Source organism: Colias philodice, chromosome 27 (assembly GCF_061535455.1).
Source record: "Colias philodice isolate Cphi_HAF_F1 chromosome 27, ilColPhil1 Martin Lab GWU primary, whole genome shotgun sequence".
Taxonomy (NCBI): Eukaryota; Metazoa; Arthropoda; class Insecta; order Lepidoptera; family Pieridae; genus Colias; species Colias philodice.
Window position 1 is genome coordinate 6,267,113 of NC_143112.1, and position 26,226 is coordinate 6,293,338.

General features: G+C 32.7%; 1 protein-coding gene across 1 annotated transcript in view; it reads right to left on the reverse strand.

Moving 5' to 3' along the window:
* sns (nephrin adhesion molecule sticks and stones) overlaps positions 1 to 25,323 on the reverse strand; it is a 207,634-nt gene extending 182,311 nt beyond the window's left edge. The window contains exons 1-3 of the mRNA XM_089711862.1: positions 25,138 to 25,323; positions 10,445 to 10,734; positions 2,595 to 2,744 (exon numbers count right to left, since the gene is read on the reverse strand). Of these exons, the coding sequence (XP_089567988.1) occupies positions 2,595 to 2,744; positions 10,445 to 10,484 (190 nt within the window). The 5' untranslated portion in view covers positions 10,485 to 10,734; positions 25,138 to 25,323. The remainder of the gene's footprint in view (positions 1 to 2,594; positions 2,745 to 10,444; positions 10,735 to 25,137) is intronic.
* Between the last annotated feature and the right edge of the window lie 903 nt (positions 25,324 to 26,226).

Consider the following 26,226-nt stretch of genomic DNA (forward strand, 5'->3'; position numbering starts at 1 on the left):
AGATATACACGACTAAGTAATACCATAGGTATAAAAAAAGATCAGATATGACAAAATAATAGGAGGATATTTAAATCTGTAAGTAATTTTACTTCATTCAAACAACAACACATACAACCTATCAATAAACAATATAAAAATAACTTCAATGCATTCAAAATCCACATATAATTTACGGAAATTTTGATACATTACATAACGATATCAAGAGAGCATTATGTGTTGGCGGTCCGCCATCTTGGATTCAAAGTAACGATGGATACTTGGCTTCGGGCACGAAATACACTGATTTTAAACAATAAAAACACATTTTTATATTTATTACCCACCCTAACTGCACTTTGAAGCTAATTTTAACTGCTTTAAAACGATTTTCGTAAATGTGCATTTTTATTTATTATTCTGAGTTATGTAATATCGTAGGTTTATACTTTATGCATAATTCAATTTCTTCAATCTATGGTAATTAGAATTTAATCACTACTAATAAATAACGTTTAACTGACCGTTTGTCAATGTAACAGCTGTTAACTGGCGATTAATAATATTAATTTGTAAACGAAAAGAAAGCAGCTGTTTAGTCTTAACAATTTTATGTTTTACGAGCGAAGAATTACTTGTAAAGTAAGGCTGGTCAACAAGAATTTGTTCATAATGCTACATTATCCTGCTAAAATAACTTAAGAGTACGGTCATGTTACAAAGTGTCAGGATATAATCACGATATCGCTTTCAAAACCTTAATAAATTACCTTAAACTGACCACAAAATTAGAAGTAAAAAAAGATACCACACATAAGATTAAAGATTAAGATTACTAGCCTCTCAATCCTTACTATAATGCCACAGTATCTAAGGTATCTACTTATCTTTATGCTGTGCATAATCACAGTAACTATCACAATATATATTATACTAGCTTTCCACCCGCGGCTTCGCCCGTTTTCCCGTTCCCGTGGGATTTCCGGGATAAAAACCTATCCTATGTCCCGGGGTAAAAAGTAGCCTATGTACTTTCTCGGGTATCAAAATATCTCTATAACAAATTTCATGCAAATTGGTTCAGTAGTTAAGGCGTGATTGAGTAACAGACAGACAGACAGAGTTACTTTCGAATTTATAATATTAGTATGGATTAGGTTAACTACAACCCTTGTATGCAGAGGCGGCTCGCCCTAAGGAGCGCTGGTGCAGTGAACTCCCATAAATAATTATAATAAAATCATACTCCTTAATTTAATTATTAACATTAATTATTATCTACTATTTAAAATCAATCGTAATCTTTAAAACTACTGTTAATACCAATGAATATATCCATCATTCCATCATCCCATACACCTGTAAATACCTACTGTATTATGTAACGCGCGAAGCGGTGCGCTCACGATTGCGCTCCAATGAAAAAAGATTTAGTACATTTCCTAATACGAAATCCAATAGGAGTGAAAGAGAGGGTTTTGCCAGAGCCCTGCGCGTGAAACAAAAGATTTTCTATGGAAAAGTAGCAAAATTCGGAGCGCCGCACCCGCAAACGTTGCCGGTTCGTTTTTACCGCCAGGCAGGACAGCGATTGCGCGCGAGGTTGCCAGTTACCACTTCTATAATATAAACAAAACACTCGAGTCAACTTCAATGCACGCGCGCGATTCATGTAATTTTCTAATTAAAATTATAAAATACGTGTTGAAATAGCCTGTAGTTATCAGTATTACTTGTGAGTGTTAAAATGAACAATAATTATAATGTGGCGTTCATTAAAAAGTGTGTTAAAACGTTACAAATTCGGCTTGAATGTAAAGCTAATAAGGGACCGCCACGGCCTGAACTTGATCTTACGCAAAAATGTAAGTACGACAAAAACGAAAACATATACGCGTGTGTTTAAATCTGAACAATATGTGAAAACACCGTGGTTGTGTGTTTGTGATGAAAGCAACAAACTATTTTGTTTTCCGTGTCTTTTATTTAAAGCGGGCGCGGCCGGCGGAGGTGAGAGTGCTTGGACTGAAACGGGCGTTGACGACTTAGCTCATCTTTCAATCAAGATGAAAAAACATTCACAATCTCGGTACCATTTGTTGAATGAACTGCAATTGGCGTCTATCGGACGACCGACGACAAGACATTCGTAAAGCACTAGATTCCGCGTAGGTACCGAAAGTCAATACGCGAGTTCAATGACCGTGTCGATGAAAACAGACATATTTTACGAAGGTTAATAGATTGTGTCGTATTTTGTGGTGCATTTCAAATTGCTTTATGGGGGCATGATGAGTCTTCGGAATCCCTGAATCCCGGAATCTATATAATATATATTTTTTTTAATAAATTGTACTGATTTACACCATGTATTTTCAGTATTTTATTTCAAGTGAACACCCATAAAATTTTGTCACGAGCCGCCTCTGCTTGTATGTACTGTGTACAGTAAGGCAACGACATTGATGTCGTGTGATGCCGCCGCCAATGTAGGTACTTAGGCTGTCACATGCAAATATGCTGGCTGCTGGGGACCACCCTGGAGTACTGCTGTTGAAAGCTAGCTATGGAGAGCACTACGACAGTAACAGTCGAGTGTAAGGGGCACTTACCCAGCGCGAATCCATCCTTGGCCCACTGCACCTGGCCAGCCAGGTTCGCCACCGCGCACTCAAGCACGGCCTCCGAACGCTCCTGCACGCGCAGGCTTCGGGGGACCACCCTGAAGTACTGTTGTTGGAAGCAGGTGGCCGTGGAGAGCACTGCAACAAGAATTTTATACATATTAATAAAAGAAGAGAGATAGAAGAAGGAAATTATATTTATTAATAGGGAAACATAAAACTAAGGATAAGAAATTGCCAGTGGTAGAGGAGCAAACAACTCAGCATCAGCCATGCTCCAACTGGATTCTCAAGCTCCAGTTGTATGTGGGATTTTGGTTTATACCTTTATGAAAAGGTGCGTTATTTTACGTATGATATTACAATTATTTCCAAAATAAATTATTTCTTACTAGCTGTGCTCCGCGGTTTTACCCACATTGCTCCGCTCCTGTTGGTCTTAGCGTGCTGATATATAGCCTATAGCCTTCCTCGATAAATGGGCTATCTAACACCGAAATAATTTAATCGGACCAGTAGTTCCTGAGATTAGCGCTTTCATCCAAACTCTTCAGTTTTATAATATTAATATAGATTATTTCTTATATCTAAACTACAGATTTAAAAAGCACTTTAACTTTTCCCTAACAGCATATAACATTCAATATTCTAATTGTTAAATAGTTTTTTCTATACATAAATTCAAGTTTTTCCAAGCACTAAATCTTCCTTGAAGGTCAGAAAAATAAGTTCTCAATAAAAAGCGTAGTGCCTAGCTCAGCTCTAAACCTTGGTGCTTAGCCAACACTTACGTACATGCAAGTGTGCTTCAAGTGAAGGCTATACTTGTACTTATTCTATACTTGTAGACTAGCAAGATAGGGCGGTTTTGCCTGTTCCTATAATATATTTATTTCTACCGAAAATCTATTTGAATAAAGTTTTTAAATAATAACTAAGTAATAAAAGTAACGTTTTTTTTGTATGTAATGTCTGTTTGTATTTGGTGGTACATAATCAAATGTAGAACTGGTTAAATATGGTGCGCTTATAAGCTATGCATGCTGCATGTCAAATTTCACCGAAATGCATTTAGTAGGTAGTTCTAACTACATATAAATAAATATGTTATAATAAAAGCGAAAATATTTTTTTTTTGTAAATGACTAGCGGTCCGCCCCGGCTTCGCCCGTGGTAAGTATCTACATATTTTGCAATAAAAGGTAGCCTATGTTCTTTCTCAGGGTCTAAAGATTATCTGTGCCAAATTCCATCAAAATCGGTGCAGTAGTTTATGCGTGAAAACCATACATACATACAAACCTTTCTTCTTTATAATATTAGTATAGATATAGATAAGTGTTTCTAATAATTAATGTAACTGCTTGTATTCAATGCATTTGAAATGTTGTCTGTATACTTAATGATTAATTTCTTTAGAGTGGAAAGTCGTAGGCGCCAGCTAGTTTTATAATCAACGTAATATTAAATTCTTCATAACTAGAAACGATTGATAATTATCAATTAATAATGCATGAGTATCCATATAAATAAAAAGTGAACTCGTTTAGCTGTGTGCTAAAAAATGAGATTTTTCTTATCTAGTAGCAGTGGCAGTCGTATAAAAAAGTGGAACTATTTTTATTGATGCAATTCATATTTTGCTATTAACTTGGAAGTACATAGTACATACTTCTATTTTTTATAACCTATACCTAATTAAAAATATTATGAAATAACTTGGATAATGATTGTTTATCTGTCAAGGTATCAACATTGATAATAATTATTTATATATCTGTCTGTCTGTAGGTATAGTATGAAGATATTCTTCTGCTTTGCTTACCGAAGAATATTTTTAATAATCAAAATATAATACTTACTAGTGGTCCGCCCCGGCTTCGCCCGTGGTACATATTTCGAAATAAAAAGTAGCCTATGTCCTTTCTTGGGTATCAAAATATCTCCATACCAAATTTCATGCAAATTGGTTCAGTAGTTTAGGCGTGATTGAGTAGCAGACAGACAGACAGAGTTACTTTCGCATTTATAATATTAGTATGGATTAACTAACAGAACTTTTTAAATAGTGAATTCGACATCAATTTACCTTAAAAATACATTACTTCTACTTCCGCATAATAACTTACAAAACACATTCAAAACAACACAATTTTTCCAAATATAAAAACTGAAAATTTTCAAGCAAGCATCGTCCTTCCAACGAACCTTGAAAACTGCTGAGCAAAAAACGTTGATTCACATCAGGCTAATATGATAGGCGACAAGTGTTCTTATAAGGCGACGCGACGCTCTTCAGAGGTGAATGCTCCTTGGTGTGGTGTAAACCATAAGCTTAAGCGTTTTTTACATTAAAAATAGCTTGGAAATAAAAAAAAAAATATCCGATTTATAAGAATAAACAGAAGACTTCATAGATCATTCCGTTTAGCTTGGATATGTCTGTTAAAAAGTAATTTAGGTAGTAATATTTAAATTAATCGGTAACGATTTACGTCAAAAGCTGGTAAACGGTGAAACTAACCAATAAATTCGTGTAGTTGTATAAAATTTTACATCACCGTTAATTAATAGAGCTTGCATTTATGATATTATCTACTACATAAATAGGCGCTCGTCTTTTTTTTTAAAGTAGAAATTACAAAACATATAGGCATTCTCACTCGGGAATAGCGTAAAATGTGCAAGTACAAGAATTTTGAATTAGAATGCAATTTAAAAATACACCAAAATAATATGTTGATCAATGGCATATTTAGCATTTTACAAGTTTCCTCCTATACAGCGTAAATAAAGTACAAACCAGAATTTTTTCATTCTGTATTTTTCGTATTTTTACCTACAAGGATGTAATCGCTATATCTCATAACTTCCACCACATTAAGGCCAGTTTACACGAAGCCTTAAGCGGCGTACGCACGAGGACTCAAATTAACCGTCCGACTTTCAATTGTCACTCAGACAGACATACAAGCTTTTGTGCGCGACTCCGCTCGCGAGGCCTTTTGTAAAATAATTATAGTTCGTGAGCTTTGTGGCGGTGGAAAAGTTTTTAGCTGTTTTAACAATGCGTAATTTATTCGTATGAAAAGTATATTTTGTATACAAAAAATGCGGGAATTGTTGGAAATCTTTTGTTGTGGAATCTGATTATTGTGAAGATAATTTTGAGGGTTCGATTTTTCTGAGTGAAAAATGCAGTTGAAATTATGTAGCCAATGTGATGTGATAGTTTTGAGTTTAAGATTTTACATAATCTATACTAATATTATAAAGCTGAAGAGCTTGTTTGTTTGTCCGTTTGAACGCGCTAATCTCGGGAACTACTGGTCCGATTTAAAAAATTCTTTTGGTGTTAGAAAGCTCATTTATCGAGGAAGGCTATATTATATCATCACGCTACGACCAACAGGAGTGGTTTTTTTTTTTTTTTCAAATTAAATTTTTATTAGACAAAGATTTATTCTAAAACAAGCGAGGAAATACAGGTTATAAACTAAAGCATTTATCTTAATGATAGCGTTTAAATCTAGTCCAATACAGGTTTCAGTTATTTCTCAAGTATGTTTAAGGTTTTGTACTTGTTATAATGATTACATGTTGAGTGTACTTGAAATAAAAAGATTCGTTTAACCGACTTGAAAAATGTGTATGTCTGTTTAAAAATATGTAGGAACTAGCTGTGCCTATGTAGGAACGGTTTCACCCAAGTTCAAAACCACGAGCAAAAAAAAATGTATTACCTACTTCAAACTTTTAGAGATAGGTAGTTTATTTTTTTCTTATTTTGTGTGCTACGCTTGAACTTTCAACAAATTTTCATTTATAATGTCTTCCAAATCAGTAGGTACAGTGGTTTAACCATTAATCCGTAAAAAACATAGAGATATTCTTTATCTTGTTTAATTGCGATCTACCCTTATTTTTAGCTAAATTGAACTTTTAACTGCGAAAAAAATATATATTCCGAATAATATATAACCCGATATGAGATTTTCTTCTAACTGCAATTATAATAACAATTTCATTTTATTTACAAATACCCGCAAAAATACCATTAATAGAGGGTAGGTATCAATAAAATTCAACCATAAAAGTTATGATTTGCTGACGTGGTGAGATTTATAGGAAAAATATCAAGGGGAAGTTTAGCTGGAGTCGACAAAACACGGAAGTGCGTGTCCATTGTAATACGACACGGTTTTGTAAAATTGTTGAAAAACATGACATATAAGCGTATGAAATGTAATGGATAGGTACTTTTCTAATGTGTATGTGAGTTTGAAGTGTTGAAAAAACTGTGAACATGTTTACTAACCTGATAGGAAAAGGCGGTTTGTTTTGCGAGAGTGAGGAGTGTATTAAAAAGACTGATTCACGATTTATGTATTAACTTAATTATTGAAGGTAACTTGGCAAATATATAAATTAACAACCTATGTAGTGTCGAATAGTTCTATTAAAACTTCATATAATTAATACAATCATAATTTTAAAGAAACAAAAAAAATATATCGTGTTAATTAACATAAAATGTAATAACACTGAGCCAAGACAATAAACACAAAACTTAAAGAAAGTTTAAAAAACGACACCTCTGAATAAACAGTAATAAAATGAAGGATTCTCTCAAGTCCATCTTCAGTACTTTCATCGACACCTCCATTTAATTAAAATTTAAAGTCTTAAGAAACAAATAAAAACTGAATTAATTCGCCTAATCTTAGAAGTGAAGTCCTGATTCAGGGGAACGTAATATCATCAATATTACAATTTCTCAAGTCTTGAAGATATTCAAACTTTTAAGCCATTAATATAAACTTTAATTATTATTGAATATAATCTATAGTTCAATGATTCAATAATAAATTTGTTAGTAAGTTTGGCTGAGTTATTATCTTATTGCGTCTAAGTAATAATCGTATGTACCTATCGTATAGGTAAATGATATACTGTACTATAATAATATACTGTAATAATATACATATAATATAATAATATAATGTAATAATATAATAATATACTGTAATAATATAATAATATACTGTAAATCATATTAACTATAAAAACTGTATTGATTTTGTTTGTAGCAAGGCTTTCGACCCACAAATCCGTATCAGTAGGAAATCTATTTTCTTCTAGTCTCTACATTTAAATGTGAAATATTATAAAAAAAGAATTGACGTTTTTGTCTCTGTATCGAATGGTTAATTAAAAACATTCAAGCACACACACTAAATAAAATTCGTACGTTTGGTTTTAAAAAGGAAAGTAAAATATCGTGACGTGTAACAATGGAAACAGAAAACCATCTCCAATTCGGTATTTAGTCCCGTTTGCAAATAAGTCAATTACTTTGACATTTGATTGGGGGGCAGCCAAGCGTGTGCCGCGTGAAATGGATTCCGTATTATGATATCATTTTGATGTCACGATTCTTTCAAGTTCACTGTATATCACGTTTAATTATTATTATTTTTTATAGATAAAAGCGACTACATATAATGGGCCCTCTTCACAATGGGCAGTGTTGGCGATTAGATACAATTACGATAGTGTAGTGTGGTAGAGAGCCTAAATGTCTATGATCTTATTCATAATCGCCGTAATGGCGGCAAACACCGACGATCATTTGTTGGGCCAACGCTGCCCATTGTGAAGGGGGCCTATTACAAATTTAGTGCGATTCCTTATCCCACATAGGTGTTAATATCATGTAGATAGGATAAATATTAAAATGTTATATGACTCAGTAACTCTATCTGTTGGTATGATTTCACGCCTGAACGGCTGCACCGATTCAAATGTACATAATAGGTATCGTTATTGCATGAGATAGATGACAAATCGAACGTTTGAAAAGAATCTAGAATATTTATCCCAAAACATGAAACTTTATACTAATCTATGGAATTCCTTTTTTTATTAAAAAAATATTTTAAGATTGTACCTACTACATATATACCACATAGTACATACTATGCTTTTAAAATAAAAATACCTTAAATGGTTAATAATATTTGTAATTGCTCTGCGCATCAGATATCAATAAATCTAAATTCCATAGTTATATAATACCAATCAAAAACCCATTTCCCAATAATAAAACCCAAGGGCCCCTAAAAGTGTTCAAAAAGAAAGATTGGCCCAACTTTAGGGTCCGCTTTGACAGTTCACTTGTTCAAAATATCAAGATGTCGGCGGACGTTCCTTTGGAATATTTATCGCGAATTTTTACGAGTTCCGAATAAACTTTCCACCGCTGTTTCATATTTAATACGTTACTAGCTATCTGCCCGTGACTTTGTTCGTCTTAACGTCAGTAATGTACGGTATAAATGCTAAATGTACGTCAAATAAAAATGGATAAACTTGCCTACCCTCTTCCTATTTAGAAGATGTACTTTTAATCAAATTTTGAATAGGTACATCATCATCATCATAAAATAAACAAAAATGTTTTTTTTTGTTTCTCATAAATGGAAGCATGGTGGAACTAATAAGTTTGAAATCATGTTGTCTTTGGGTTCATCACTTCAATGCAGTACCTATTGACACACTTAAAAACCTGTTTGTTTCTTCAGCAGTATGGGCGTGATAACTATGCAGATTATCTATACTAATATTATAAAGCTGAAGAGTTTGTTTGTTTGTTTGAACGCGCTAATCTCGGGAACTATTGGTCCGATTCGAAAAGCTCTTTCGGTGTTAGATAGCCCATTTATCGAGGAAGGCTATAGGCTTTATATAATCACGCTAAGACCAACAGGAGCGGAGCACTGCTGGTAAAACCGCGGAGCACAGCTAGTTAGACTATAATATTGCATCATATATTTTGAACCAAGCCTTTTATATGTAAAACCCTCACATTCGACAAAAACAATTAAATCAAAGAATCTATTTTGTAAGAACTCGGTTAAAAATACAGCGATTTTAAAGTCAACCCCTTACCCTTAAAGACTCTTAACTTAAGTGGCATTTAATTAATATTAAATAGTTCGAAATACTTAACATCCCTTCTATTTATTCAAGAGTCGAAACGGCTGGATTGTTTTGTATACGGTTCATTGTGTCGAGAGATTTGTAAATATTTCTTGTTGGATTCAATTGTTTTGAATAATTCTAAATATATAATAATTGTTATTTGTTATTTAGGGGCACATTAAAGTAAGCAGATGGTAATCATTGAAAAAAGGGAAATAATATAATTACAAGCTCTGAACAAGATTTTACTAACTAAAATCAAACGCAAGGCAACTTTTAAAAAAATATAAAATTTTCGAAACGAAACTATCTATGTACACTAAAACTTATTCAAAATCGACCAGCCGTTCAGGTGCGAATCAATAACTTCGTTCAAAACTTACAAATTTCCTTTCAACGGAAAAAGGCTTCATATTTCACTATTAATTAGTCCCGTATATTCAAAATTAAACCTTATTTATATTATTTATAGGACTTTAATTAAATTTTTAATCATCGACTATTGAAACCGACTGAAGAGATATTCATTGAAAATAATTACCATCAATTCGCTTTTACTCTGATTTTAAAATATCTTCTGTCTCAGGTCATTATTATTTATAACTATAGATTGTGAAGATTCTTTATTGAATTATATTTATATGTAAAACTTATGTTTCTGTTTTCAATGAGTTATATCTTAGACTTCTATACATGTATATTTGTAATGTTGTCTTTAATTTTTAATGCTAAAAACTGCGTTGTTGATTCAAGAATTATTTCCTCAAAAATTACTTAATTCTATGTACCTTGTTACCTATAGAAGTTCTACGTCTAAGTATTTATATTACCAAAATTAATACCATATTACTTACCACAAAAAATGAGGGTAGAAATCCAAAATTTGGCACACATTTTGATGTTCGTACAACACACTGCACATATTCCACTGGCCGATACAAAAATCACCGACACATTGTCACCATGTCACTCATTACCGTGTCACGCAACTTATTACCGAGTCGCGTAACTCATTACCGAGTCGCGTAACTTATTACCGATTCGCTAACTTATTACCGAGTCGCGTAAATTATTACCACTGTTACCGTAATATCCACACTGTTACACTTTGTCACGACGATATACGCGTCACCATGTCAGCTATCTGTAAAGAAAGGAAACAATAATTAATTAAAACTGACCATTATTTACAGAAGTATAGGTATTTCTTAGGATTTAAACCTTTTGAGATATGCTAGTAAAATATATATTTATTCACATATATTTTAAGTGGTATTTAAAGAGATGCCTATGCAATTATTACTAACAGTAAACCTTGAGAAGAAAATTAATCAACAGAAAATAACAAACTAAATTTAATAACCAACAATAACGAAATTTTGAATACCTTCTCACACTACCTAAACACTAATTTGAACCGTACTTTTGACCAGAAAATCGAAATTTCAATGCCTGCATCTACTGCACCAACACCCGCGTAAAAAGTAATCCTAGCCCGTAATAAAACACAAAAAGTTACATTTCATAGATTTTATAGTGAACCATAAAAAATATTTAGCGATTTTACGATGGACGAATGAAAAATGACACTTTATGCATCTTCCAAAAACGTTAAAGTTACATCGTTAAATCAATGTGCCGTTAATTTTTTATGGCGATGGACCTTTTATAGTTTCTACTCGAAGACCAGAGGCCTGATCGGTCCATTGATAATTCAAAAGGAGGATGATGAAATCATTATGTTGTAGGGGATCAATGGATGGCTAAAATATTCATTGTCTCTTGTGAAAGAATGGCAAAATTATTATAGTGAAGTATCTATGGATATAAAAATACAAGTACTATGATGATCGTATTATAAGATACAATATAGTTCAACTATTTGTGAAATTATAAAGATCTATAAAATTCATTCGCTGATAGGAACAACTAACTACAAAGTTGTCTAATAATAATTCGTAAAAACTCCGCAATACACAAAATAGATTAAATAGTTAGTCACAAACGAGACAGTAGGTACAAAGTTTTTATTATTCCTGTAACTAGTTATATTCTGTAAAATCTCTGACTTACGAACACATAATATGGCGTAGCCGGGAAGAACACAAAAATATAACTTGTGTCTCGAAATTTAACTTTCTGATATTGAAAAATTTTTTAAATCAGCCAAGATGTTTTGGAGTATTTCTCCTATAGGTACACAGAAAAACAATCAATCGAAAATTTCATCTTCATAATAATTGTGTAGATTAACAGGCAGATTATAATGAAAGTCGTTTGTGACTCTAAAATTGATATATAGCTAAATAAGGCCTTCACTAACCGTAAAACACCAATTATCTGGTTAATGGTAAGAAAGTTCTGGAAAGATGACGTCACGAAGTATTAAGTTAAGCCCACATGATACTCATTAAGTGTTTCTTTAGAAATTTGAAATCGTTGCACAAGCTTGCCCACGCGACTTCGCCCAGTTGCTTTTGGATGGTGTAATTTATACGAATTATACGATTGAGGTTGTACTGGGCAGCCATTGAGTTTATTATAATACTATCTGGTGTCCGCGACTTCGTTCACGTGAACTATAGACGTGAACAACTAGATGATTTTAATTCAATTAGGTGTAAATCATATAAAAAGGTATTACATTTCATCCCGAAATTCCAAGTTAACAATTATATTTCAAATAAATTTTAAAAAATCGCATTACACAAAGAACGTTACTTGCGCTTGCATATGATAAGAAAGTCAATTTGTGTCAGCTTAGAACAACTTATGAAGAAATGTTTCCTGTAATAAAAATTTTGATAAAGCAAGATTCTTTAATAATCGAAACAAATATAACATGTTGAAAATTTCCGCGTATTTGAAAGTATAATAAATATCAATTTATATTACTACAAGAAATATTAAAATATATCTTGTCACAATTAGCCTTTTAATTTCCAAGTAAAGAAAATAAAAATAAGGACCTAAAACCAGCTAGAAACAAACGATTACAAGTCTTACTTAATAGCGGAAATAATTAGAAAGTTTGAGAAGTAGGCAATTAAGATAAATAATTAATAGCATTTATAATCAATTACGTTTTATTTATAAACAAATTCCAAGAAATCAATTACTCTTTAAATTCATCACATTATCACTACATAGTATAAAAAGTCGCTTTCTCTGTCCCTATGTATGCTTAAATCTATAAAACTACGCAACGGATTTTGATGCGGTTTTTTCTTAATAGATAGAGTGATTCAAGAGGAAGGTTTTATGTAATTTATTAGGTTTTAGACAAAGCGGGCGAAGGGCTAGTATTCTTATAATCAGCTAGCTATAATCAAGTTAAAAACTTGATGTAAATTTATAAAATCGCTTCCGCTCGTCTTCTAAAACCCAGTTTCTGTAAAACGGCCGTAGGTGTATACAAGTTGGTGAGAGGCAATTATTTTGTCTACTCGTCTGTCTGTTGGACCTCTGTTTGTTATGTCAATGGCTTTGTTTATAATGCCTATTAGCTGTACGAATTTTACAAAGCCTCTGAGACAGTAGACTGAATTAATTCAGTGAATGTGGAATAAACATGATGTATATTAAAGTATTTTACGAGGTAAATTATCTTCTTAGTTCAAATAGACTGTGATTTGTTCGTATGAAAATTGTAATCCCATCAAAAACATCCTGTAAAAAACCCAAGTCTCGCAGCTCAGTCTTTCTACCGTCAAAAGTTGTGAGATCCATGTAATACCAAGTCGGTTAATCTATTTAGTGTCTACTTGAAGGACCTTCTGTCTTAAGTTATTACATAAGTTATTATCATGCCAATATTAAAAATATTTAACGTTTTAAACAAATAGATCGACTTGGACATCGCTTGATTTGATTATTAGTATGTATCACACTACACAGCACGACGGGCCAGCGACCAACAGGAACGAGAGTTTCAATCGCGTGAGGCGCGAGAGACTAAAGAATCTAATATAATATTGTAATATTCATTTTGTTTTCATGCGATGTCCAAGTCGATCTATTTGTTTAAAACGTTAAATATTTTTAATATTGGCATGATAATAACTTATGTAATAACTTAAGACAGAAGGTCCTTCAAGTAGACACTAAATAGATTAACCGACTTGGTATTACATGGATCTCACAACTTTTGACGGTAGAAAGACTGAGCTGCGAGACTTGGGTTTTTTACAGGATGTTTTTGATGGGATCTCACTTCTTTTTGTAGAGCCTTTCTTTTTGATACCACCACCAACCACCAACTGCATAAATAACTTTGTAATCCCATATATTTATATGGGATTACAAAGTTATTGATGCAGTTGGTGTATTTGGAAAACTGGACCGAAATTACAAAATATTTAAGTTTTCCCATGATTAAGACACTAAACTCTATATGTATTCCAAATATGAAGCTTCTAAGTCTGCTAGAAGTGCCTTGGACTTTTGATGATCGGTGAGTCAGTGAGTGACAAAATTTAGAAACTTTAACAAGTTGTCATTCTTAAACTACTGGTTCAAATTGACTGAAATTTTAAATATTCCGTGTTTATACAATGCCGGATTAGTTACTGAAGATTCAGGTTTCTTGCTTTATCCACAACCGAATTATAGGGGGTCGAAAAAGGCCCGAATTGCTTCGAGAAAAGGATGGTACGGCCGTGCCGCTTTTTTTTTGCTCGACTTGGCGGGGGCACTGCCGTGCCCCCAGATTGATGTTATTAATTTAAAATTCTATATTGAGTGCCCCAGGGGTCTGATTTGGGGCCTATATTATAACTATCGTTTACAATAACTAATACTTATGATATCTTATTTTATATGTATTGTAAACAGCGTCTTTTAATTCCGAAATCTAACAATCAATTCTTAATTTATTCAAATGATACAGATGTATCACAAATAAATAAAATGTTGATACAAATTAGCATTTCAAACAGATATAAAATGAAATACGCGAATGAATTATTTATAAATTGAATAAAATTAATTTCATTAATAACATTAAGGTCTATAGATGCTCAAATACAGAATTAATCCAGTATTTAAACAGTTAACTGACAGTAATGTTAATATCTATGACATGACAAGTGAACTAAAATGGACAAACCGCAAAACCACAGCATTTAACCCAAAAACGTTTATTTACAGTCATTTGTATGTTCTGTCTCTTTGTAAGTTTTTGTGATAACTATCACCCCTTTCATTAGCTCTATAACTATCCCTTTATGTGTTTTTCTTTTAATTTAATTCTTGTATAAGACGACCCAAATTCTATTGTTATTTTGTAAATATATAAGGTGTTTTAAAGGAACGGTAGTACGCTTTTGATGAAGCTTTCTACATATTCTTATCGTTACTAAAAATTGTCAAAATAACTATTATCTACGATTTCATACATGAAACGCCTAGCTAGAACTTCTGCTTATATTGGTATAAGTACCTAGTTAATAAATTAACATGGAATAAGCAGTTAGTAAAATATACAAAAACAGTAACAAAACATTTTAAAAAAAATGTGTGCGTGTACTAGTGTACACACGTAAGAAGTGAAACTTCTTTATACTTAATCTTATTTTTCAAAGAATAATTTACTCTATGCAACTTGACAGAAATACGTCGAATCACGCGTGGTATAGGTATATTAAGAAGAGCTGGAACGTCAACACATTTACACATTGCACATGTTAGGCCGGGAGATACTGACACAAAATTTCGGGTCATTTGTAACAGGATGGCTGTCTAGAGGGGTCTTAGTACGCAATGACAAAAAGAACTATTTATAATCATTCAGGAGTTGTTGAAAAAAAATGTAGGGTGGTACAAATCGTTTGGCGAGAAAAAAAAATTCAAAAATTTGCAGATTTTCGGCGGTATGGTGGCCATTTGGAATCGTCCGAAAAGTATGGCATGGCGATTTTTGTAAATGTCTGCACGATGATGATTACCTGTGCAAAAGATAGCCTGGTACAAATGTTTGAATTGTTTTTTTTTTTAATCAACGCATCGCGTCGGTATGGGGGGCTGTAAGTTACACCGGAAAAGTATGGCATGACACTACCGCCTACATCTTTTTTATGGGCTATCGGTGAATTCTAAAATTTTTGTGTTACAAATCGTTTGACTTTCGCTATTTATCCGACGAGTTCGACTAACGCCCACGCGACTAGTCCACCGGTACCAGCGTTCTGAGTTCTGACCATCATTTTTCTTTTAGTCATTGCGTAATAAGACCTCTGTAGAACCGCCATTCTGTTACAAATGACCCGAAATTTTGTGTCAGTATCTCCCGGCCTATGTATGTGTCATATTTTGCAATTGTTTATAAATACAGGGTGATGTAATTGGTGTAGTACGAATATCTAAATATCTATGAAGAATTTTGTGATACAGTAAATGGAAGAATTATAGACTATTTTACAGTATTTAATAAAATCATTTAATTTTTTTGTTCATTTTCATTAGAAAATATGTCAATTTTTCTCACTAAGGTGGAAATTTGGATGATAAGGATCTTGTTAGAAAAATATAAATTTTGACTAAAATCGGCATTTTTTTTTTCAAAAATCAAATTACTAATTAATCAGAGTTATCACATTATTAAAAAAACGCCCGTTATTTAAATCATTATCAAAACAACCATCCGTGTGTTGGGAGTAAGCGCACGTGTTATTTGTATTGTTTTTATGACCTGAAATTTAATTATTATTTGATAATTGAATGATTACTAATACTTTTATCCAATTGATTATTATTAGAATAAATAATTAACTTCATCAATTGATTTACTTTTAAATTATAATTTTACAGGTAAATTATGAGAGCTTTCATAAGTATGTAATTATATTTGCATATATTTATCTACAACGCACCCATTTTACAATTCAAGTCTAAAATGAAACTAGAGTCGCATTTATTTTTGAACATACTGTAAGTGAAATTGCATAAGTGTGAGTACTGTGAACATGCCAGCTTTCCCTAATTGACCGATAGGGATAAGAACAAGATGGCGCGTAACGGAAAAATGTCACGCGTAACGAAAAAATGTTACACTAAATTTTTTTCCAACCCCAATAAAGAAGTTTCACTTCAAAAATCACATTTTACGAGAACATCCAAGTTCACAACGGTCTCAAATCTGTCATCACATTTTTTCGCGCCATCAAAGCTCAAAAAGGCGCCAAAACAACATGAAACAATAAAACGTAGGCATGTGGTCGTGTGAACGTTTACATATGGCCACCATCTTTTATGACGTATGTACTAGCTTAAGTACTGAGTTAGTACTTGTTTATCAAGAATCCAAAGAAAAAGCACACATACACGCACACATACAAGTACACGTATAGTTTTAAATAGATCATATACTACACTAGCTTTTCGCCCGCAGCTCTGCCCGCGTAGTCAAAGGAAAAGCACAGTTCCCGTTTCCCCAACTTTCGCATTTATAATATAAGTATTTATGTAGTATAATATTTGTCTTTTTTTATTTAATTCACTCTGGGAAGGTCCTATCTTCCTAAACAGAGGATTTTTCAAGCTAGAAAGACAGACAGGCTCTATTTTTTTTTTTTTTAACGCAGATAATGATAAGAATCGATGTTTCAATATAATTTAATTCTGTTGGATCTCAAGGCCCGATTATATTTTCTCCATTGATTTTCGTGTTATCAAAGATTCTATCAACAAATAGCAAATATCGGCCTAGGGGTAAACGAGAGACTTGTTGAATTGTCGGTAAAAGATTTTGTGTGATACGAGATCCTTCATCAATTGGATGTTCACTAAATGGAGAACACTAGAGCAATTACTATAGGAGTTATATCTTTCTAAATAAATAAAAATGAATCGCCAAATGTAGATCGATTGGTAAATCGCCTAAGCGTAAAACTCGAATAATTCGGGTAATTTTTTTGTTCTTGTTAAGGCACAAGGTTTTTATGGAGAAAAAACGTAATAGGGACAATAGGGCAGAACAACATCTGCCGGGGTAGCTTATATTATGTAAATACATACCTAATAATAATAATGTATTATTACGATATTAATAGGCGTATTCACTATTTACATACCCATAATGTCCCTGATATGATGTCCCTAACAAATTTTGTCGTATATTTCCACACAGAATAAATCTATGTTTTAAAAACAAAACAGGAATCAGGACGTCATGAAACCTGTCCTTAAACTAGTAACTTATTTCCTAACAAGTTTTCATACTAATAACCTCAAATCATAAACTGAAGCCAATAATTCTACACAAAGATACCCTTAAAATCAATGCCATAACCAAGAACAATGCTCGAGCATCTGAAGTTACACCAAAACTTGTTAACGCATGCCTTAACGACAATACCTCAAATAGTTTCGGATTTACGTTTGATCCTACCTTTAGACTCGGGTCATAAGCCATCAAAGGGTAACTTGTAACAAGATTTTCAAATTAAACCCACAGAAATGTACAAAAACTGATGTAAATAGAATTTGTAATGAGCAGGTGTAAGGTAAAGATGGGGTGGCTAGTGGTTCGTATAGATAACCTTACTAATTCGATCTTTTAACCGGTAACGTAATCGTATTTCTTTTAAGTTTCGTAGAAATAATTTTGCCAAACAACTATACACAACAACATTATAAATTATAATATAAATTAATCAACATACATATAGGTTACCAAATAATTCGATTAATTAATAACTACAACTTAAAAATCTAAGAAATTACTAACACCTTTATTTACAGAATATACATTGCTCGACCTAAAACCAATTTTAAACTTTTTTCTGACACATTTAAAAAAAAAACGAACTTATTTATTAACCGTACAAAACAACATCAATTTGCAATATCATTAATCATTATGTACCCAAGCAGTTTCAAGATATCATTACAATTTATGAATTCTTACTATAAAATAAAAACCAATCATGCAACCGCTTCCTACAATTTATTCATTTATTATTATATGTCAAAAATCGTACGTCAAGGACCAATATAAACGCACCATGTGGCTCGACCGTTGCCTCTACGCGGGAGTTGCCACCGCGTTTCTTATTTTTAGCCCCTTTTTTATTATATTTGCATGTGGCTAACAAGACATTGTTGCTATGTCAGTTGACAATTAAATATCGTTTGAATTAGCAACGAGTGTGATCATTTACGTATGTTATATGATAAAGATGTTTTGCATACCCCAAGGTTCATGTTTGTGCCCAATACTATACCTAATGTTTGTTAATGATTTGTTTGTAAATTATGATTATTGCTAAAACGTGTTCAATCCATAATGTATTAAAGGTAGCGATAAATATACATATTTTATATTTATTTGTTTATAAATTTAGATTTTACTAAGCAAATATAAAATTATTATCCTTTTAAGTGGCCTTACGCGCGATAAACTAATAAAATTCATCGTAACAGATTCACGGAAACTTAGAAAGGGTTTGAATGAATATGAATAAGGAAGGGGAGGATAACGTACAAAAATACAAGTGCACGTTATATTATATTGAGAGTTTTCGTCACATATTACTTCCTATCTTTGTATCCTGTCCTACGCTATACTACCTGCTACTACATTTTGCTTTCATGTGACACAATTTTAAGTTATTTAATAGAACAATTTCTATTTTAAATTTAATTACCAATTTACTATCCACCAATTTCGTCTTGCCTAAACAAAATGTCGCTCACACTTTCAACTAAATCCAATCAAAACAGAACAAGTTTGTCCGGTGTTTTTAATATATTAGCAACAACGTGGGAACGGTGATACTTGCAACCGGTTCGAAGCCTCGCAGGATGAGGTACATCCGCTGGCAACTGGTTATCTCAATGCGATTTATAGACATTTGATAGTTCTTTAATAAAAGGGTGAGGGAGGTTTGGTCAATGTGAAGTTTACGATACGTTTACTAACAGTAAGTCTACATTGTGTAAAAATTAATGAATATACTAAAACCTTGTCCATTCACCACTCTGTCTTTTAAAAACGCTATCAAAATCGATAGCGTAATTTTAAAGATAGACAGGGACAGACAGACGGACAGACTTTGTTTTATGCTACGATGGTAGGGTTTCTTTCGCCACTGTTGGTAATGTCCCTGTCCCTATTTGCAACTTTTTTACGTTAACCATCATCCATAAACATTTTAACTTTTAGACTTGTTAAACAGAATATTTTAGCTGTGAAACAGAGCACCGGCATTTTAGATCAGCAAAACACAGCCCACAAATTTACACCTAGTTTTAGCATTTACTTTTGTAAGTCAGGAGAAAAGAATTGAAATCAATCATTTTCTAATAGAGGAAAGGGCATATTCACATACAAAGTATCAATACGTAATTGTAACTTCACAAAGTTCAAGTATGAAACTTGACTACTGTTAAGTTTCATAACTTCAAATACTACTTGTTTGTAAATACAAGTTGTAAATAACAAATAGCCAATCCTACAACGACCGCCTCCTTGGTACAGTGGTTGACGCGTGAGCGTAAAACCGAGGGGTCCTGGGTTCGATTCCCGGTGGAGACGAAGAAAAAAAAATGTCTCGGTCTGGCAGGACACAGAAGGCTGATCACCTACTTGTCCCTAAAGAAAATCGATCAGTGAAACAGATGTATGAATAATGCATCTGCCCCTTACCCCACTAGGGGACACGGGACTTCACTTTTTTTTTTTTAATCCTACAACGCTTTAAGTAAATGGGAATTCAGTAAGTAGGTATTAAGTGAATAAGAATTGAACTACCGAATCCATACTAATATTATAAATGCGAAAGTAACTCTGTCTGTCTGTCTGTTAGTCAATCACGCCTAAACTACTGAACCAATTTTCATGAAATTTGGTATGGAGATATTTTGATACCCGAGAAAGGACATAGGCTACCTTTTATTGCGAAATATGTATCACGGGCGAAGCCGGGGCGGACCTCTAGTACAAAATAAATCTAAATTCGTATAAGAAGTACCTAAAGGAAATATCCATTTGGTGTATTCCTTATTTTATCTCACCAACATACAAAAAACGATCAAATAAACAAATAATTTTTCCGTTTAAAAGTTAAAACCCTTTCTATATTTTCATGCATTTTAAAGAAGGCATTCATTAATTATTATTTATTCTTTCATGACTAAGTAGATACGTAAAACAAATCGAGAAAAACTTAATCTACATACTATTATATATCGTATCGCATAATGTATGACAGTGCCTTTAAACAGACGTTAGAATTTTTAATTATTCTCAAACACAAAAAAACATCCACCTTGCAGCATTAGAATAAAAAAAATGTGAACTTAATTATCACAAAAACCCGTTTTTAATGCGTATCTGACATTTCTATTCATATCCATACTAAATACTTAATTATACAAATGCGAGGATAAATCTGTTTGTCTGTCACTCTTGTGGGGCAAAATTACTCAAACGATTATATAACTTCAAAGATATGAAAATTGTTTAAAAATCAATATCACACAGGAAATTTTATTGAATTTTTTTATGCGGTTTCGCTCGTGTTTATAATAAGCGACCGCATAAAAAATTCTCTAAAATATTCTACTAAAACTCATTACATCAAAATAGCTGCACATATTTTGATTAAATATCTCACAGGGATAGACAAGTACAACATTTTTTTCTAAGCAAAGCCATTGATGAAAAACTGTGTTTACAAAATGACAGGGATAGTTATTTTATCCAGAGCAAAGCTACAAACGAAAAACTGTGTGCACAAAATGCAGCTAACAATAAATAATTGAACAATCTATTTCAAAGTGGATTCAACATCTATTTTTTTTTTCAGAAATCTATGTTCAATGAGATTCTAAAAAAAATCTATACCAATCTATAGTCTATACTAATATTATAAAGCTGAAGAGTTTGCTTGTTTTTTTGTTTGAACGCGCTAATCTGAGGAACAATTGGTCTGATTTGAAAAATTATTTCGGTGATAGATAGCCCATTTATCGAGGAAGGCTAGGCTTATAGCCTATACTATATCATCATGCTAAGACCAACAGGAGCGGAGCCACGCGGGAGAAACCGCGGGGCGTAGCTAGTTAACAATAAGAACAACCTTTTTGAAAGTCGGTTAAATTCAAGCTATTGTAATCAAATTCAAATATAGTAACATCTGAAAACGGAATATAATTGATAACAGACCATATGTGTACGCCCTGTATTGATAAATATTGCATCTGTGAAATCATTGAGTTGAATGTTTCGTCATCTATACAAAATTGGATATGAAAGTCTGTCTGTGTGTCACGGATAAACGATAATATCGATTTGATATTTTTGAATGAAATTATGTAATTTAAACACTGTGCAAAATCACTACATAGTATATAAAACAAAGTCGCTTTCTCTGTCCCTATGTCCCTTTGTATGCTTAAATCTTTAAAACTACGCAACGGATTTTGATGCGGTTTATTTTAATAGATAGAGTGATTCAAGAAGAAGGTTATATATCTATAGTATATAATTTATTATGTTTTAGACAAAGCGGGCGAAGACGCGGGCGGAAAGCTAGTCAACACCTAAAAGAAATAGGAGTAGGTGTCTAGTAGCTAATAATATTATAAAAATGTACTCAAAACTATACAGAACGATTTCAAAATATAATAATTAAAAAAAGCTACACGTCAAGAATAATTCTTGAGTGACATAAAGGTAACATTTCTTGTTTTTTGTATAGGTGAGAAGCTAAGCAGAGTCGGAGCTAGCGACTTGTATTACATAATTAGTATAATATAAGGTCAATTTATTAATCGAGTTTCCCATTCATAAAATCGAATTGAATAATATTAATATTTAAAATTTTAAAGCTTTGCATACTAATTTTAGCACAAATATTATATTTTTGTTGTACCTAACAAAAATTAGTACTATTCGACTTTATAAAAGTATTATTTTTCAATCAACATAATGTTTGTTGAAAAACCTGTATCAATTTTGATGAGACAAAAAACCTATCGAAGCTAGGCAAAGTCCGCGGTATTTTCTAGTTAATATAAATGAAACAATTTTGTAGCAAATAATACCTTGTTTCCGCTAGCAATAATATAAATAACTAAATTGATGTTTTTGAATCAGCATTATTACAAATTTATTAGTACCGGAAATCTATTAATTTCAACAACAACTCGTTCCCGCGACTTCTTTTGTACTGAACACGAAAAAGTACTCAATATATATTTCTGTATCTATTTAATATGCTGATTTACATCAAATTCTATTCAGCTGTTTGCAAACATCTTTAAACTTACGTAATTTGTAAAACAATATAAGTACAATATTTGAAAAAAAAATACGAATTTTAAACAGGATAAAATGTAACATTTATCTAGTACTAGCGGTCCGCCCCGGCTTCGCCCGTGGTACTATTTCGCAATAAAAGGTAGCCTATGTTCTTTCTCAGGGTCTAAAGATTATCTGTGCCAAATTTCATCAAAATCGGTCCAGTAGTTTATGCGTGAAAACCATACATACATACAAACAAACCTTTCCTCTTTATAATATTAGTATAGATAACTTATGCAGTGACTACGTATTTAGTAAGTAGGTATTACTTTTATTATAGATCTATACTAATATTATAAAGCTGAAGAGTTTGTTTGAACGCGCTAATCTCAGGAGCTACTGGTCTGATTTGAAAAATTCTTTCGGTGTTAGATAGACCATTTATCAAGGAAGGCTATAGGCTATATATCATCACGCTAAGACCAACAGGAGCGGAGCCACGCGGGTGAAACCGCGAAGCGCAGCTAGTGCTAAAGTCAAGACTACGTGCTATCCCATCACTGATCGATTTTCTTTACCTTATAGTTTTAACAATGAATAAACCTACTTAGACCGCCTCCTTGGTACAGTGGTTGACGCATGAGCGTAGAACCGAGGGGTCCTGGGTTCGATTCCCGGTGGAGACGAAGAAAAAAAATGTCTCGGTCTGACAGGACACAGAAGGCTGATCACCTACTTGTCCCTAAAGAAAATCGATCAGTGAAACAGATGTATGGATAATGCATCTGCCCCTTACCCCACTAGGGGACACGGGACTTCACTTTAAAACCTACTTGGTTTCTAATTTATAAACACGATTCAAAGAGACGGTTGTATAATATAATTAATAAACCCTCTACCCTTTGATCGCGAAATTAATTTGGCTTAGGTAAACATTAAAATTACATTTTTAGAATTTATGGAATTTCTGTGAAAATTGTGATTTAATAACTCAAATATTTTATCAAACGTTGGGGTTATGGACTTATGGTATACTTAGACTAGTTAACCGACTTTAAAAAAGTTAAGTTTTATCTCGAATATCGTAGAAATTAGTATCTACTATCTACCCACTACCCAGGTAGTCGTCTACTCTAAAGTAAACCTACTAATATTGTGAACAAGCTGTGCCCCGCGGTTTTACCCGCATTTCTCCGCTCCTGTTGGTCTTAGCGAGATGATATAGGTAATATTATAGCCTCGACAAATGGGCTATCTAACACCGAAAGAATTTTTCAAATCGGAAAAGTAGTTCCCGAGACTTGCGCGTTCAAATAAACAAACAAACTTCGGCTTTATAATATCAACAGCTTCATACCTAGATTGTAATGCAAAATACCTAAACCATGATTAAACCCTTTACTTTTTACAACTAACACAAAAACGTAATAGGTACTTGAGCCTGTTACTTTTCTCAATTTAATTACGACTAACGAAGAAACTACATTTAAGCACCCAGAATCCTAGATAAGTTAGGCTTTATCCCAAGCAATGTCTAGAATTTTCTACTACATACCTAGGTACATACCTACCTACATTGTTGGCAGTTTGTTTCAGAGAATATTAAGTCCCTAGGTACATTTAGTGCTTACAAAAAAGTCTAGTAGATTTATAGTCTATGTTCGTTTTAAATGTAATCTTATGATGTTAAAAGTTTTAATTTAGAAATTTTCTACTACCTATATTTATATTATTACTGTATATCTATAGGTGAGTAATAGATAAGTACATTTTAAAACAACCAATTTTGTTTTTTCCTATAGGTAGACGGTAAAAAATGAACGTTCCAATTTCGAATTTTCTAATGTTCCATTTCTAATTGTTAATTTTCTCTAATTTGCGAATTTTCTCAACAATTTGCTTATTTTCGTGTCTATTAATAGATTCTAATTAGAAAATAATGTTATATTCGTTTAAATTTAATGAAGGCTATCGTTTTGGTCGGTTAATATGGAGGGTGGATGAAAATTCTTTGTCATAACATATAAGTATACCTCCTTATTATTACCTATAGTTAATGAAACATCTTATTAAAGATTTATTGTGTATGTTTGATCTCAAAACACGATTATCCACAACATATCAAAGCGAACGATACGTTTTCTATTCGATCCCGAGTTCTACCTAAGGATTTCTTAGTTTCCTACAAAATCGACACTGAAGTTTATCTAAAAAGATGCCACCCTTATTTTATTATTCATAGGCCGATATAAATTCTAAGAACATCGATATTTAGCCACTTATCGTAGCATATTTGCTTACTTTGTTAATGTCACAAATCCAGCCTCCGCTCACAGTTTGAACACAGATTAATAAAGGTCAACACACTATCACTGAATTAAAACACATCCATGGGAACCGGTTATCCATTCATAAAATTTTGTACACAACGAGCACTAGCCACAGGTGGGAAAGACGCGGCACATACACGTCTTCACGCGACGCGAGCTCGACGCGGAGTGGACAAATTAGGGGTGGGGTAGAGGGGTGATCATTGCCCGGGGAGCTTGAGACCTGCGTAGCTTCGTTGCGTACATCTCTGCGTATTCGTTTATGCAAATCGTTTTAAAATACATTTGATACGCTGATTTGTTTTATAACAGGTTGACTTTTCAATTCGGATGCGTTATAGCTAGCAGCGAATATAGTTTTCGTTCTAAATTTGACAGGCGTTGTTTTTTTTTTTTCTTACAAGCATGGGCTGTGTCAACATGTGTGAACTTTGACATTTGATTAGCATTAGGTAGCGTTGATCGATTTACTATAAACAATTACGAGAAAGCGTTTATTTATTTAGATTTAAATTACTTACAGGACAAAGCTGTTTCTATCTGTTAAGTATTGCCAATAATTGCTAAATGGTTAATTAATGTAATGAAAAGCTATTGGTTAATAAATAATTGCGTCACCCTCGAGTTTCTGGGTCGTTAATTTTTAGATTCTAAATTCCCGTTTTCCCTCGAAAGAAGCTTATGCTTTTCCAGACTATTAAATTATCAGAGCTATCTTTCTTGCCAAAAGATTCCTTTCTATATATTTTTGCTATTATATACCTAATATGTGACATTGATAATGAAATAGATTAAGAATTTATTCAAGTTTAGATTCGATATAAATTGATATTTATTAGAGAACATGATTATTAATTAAAATATTTACATAATGATTATTTATTGGTCTGATATAGGTACATATACATAATATAGTTACCTACGTGGTTATCAGTTTATTAACAGATATTTTAATAATAATTTTTAAAACTTATACGACGTACAATAAAACCTACCTACAATAATTTATCTGTAGCTAATTAAATGATGTCTAGACACATCTTAAATAAGGTAGGTACCT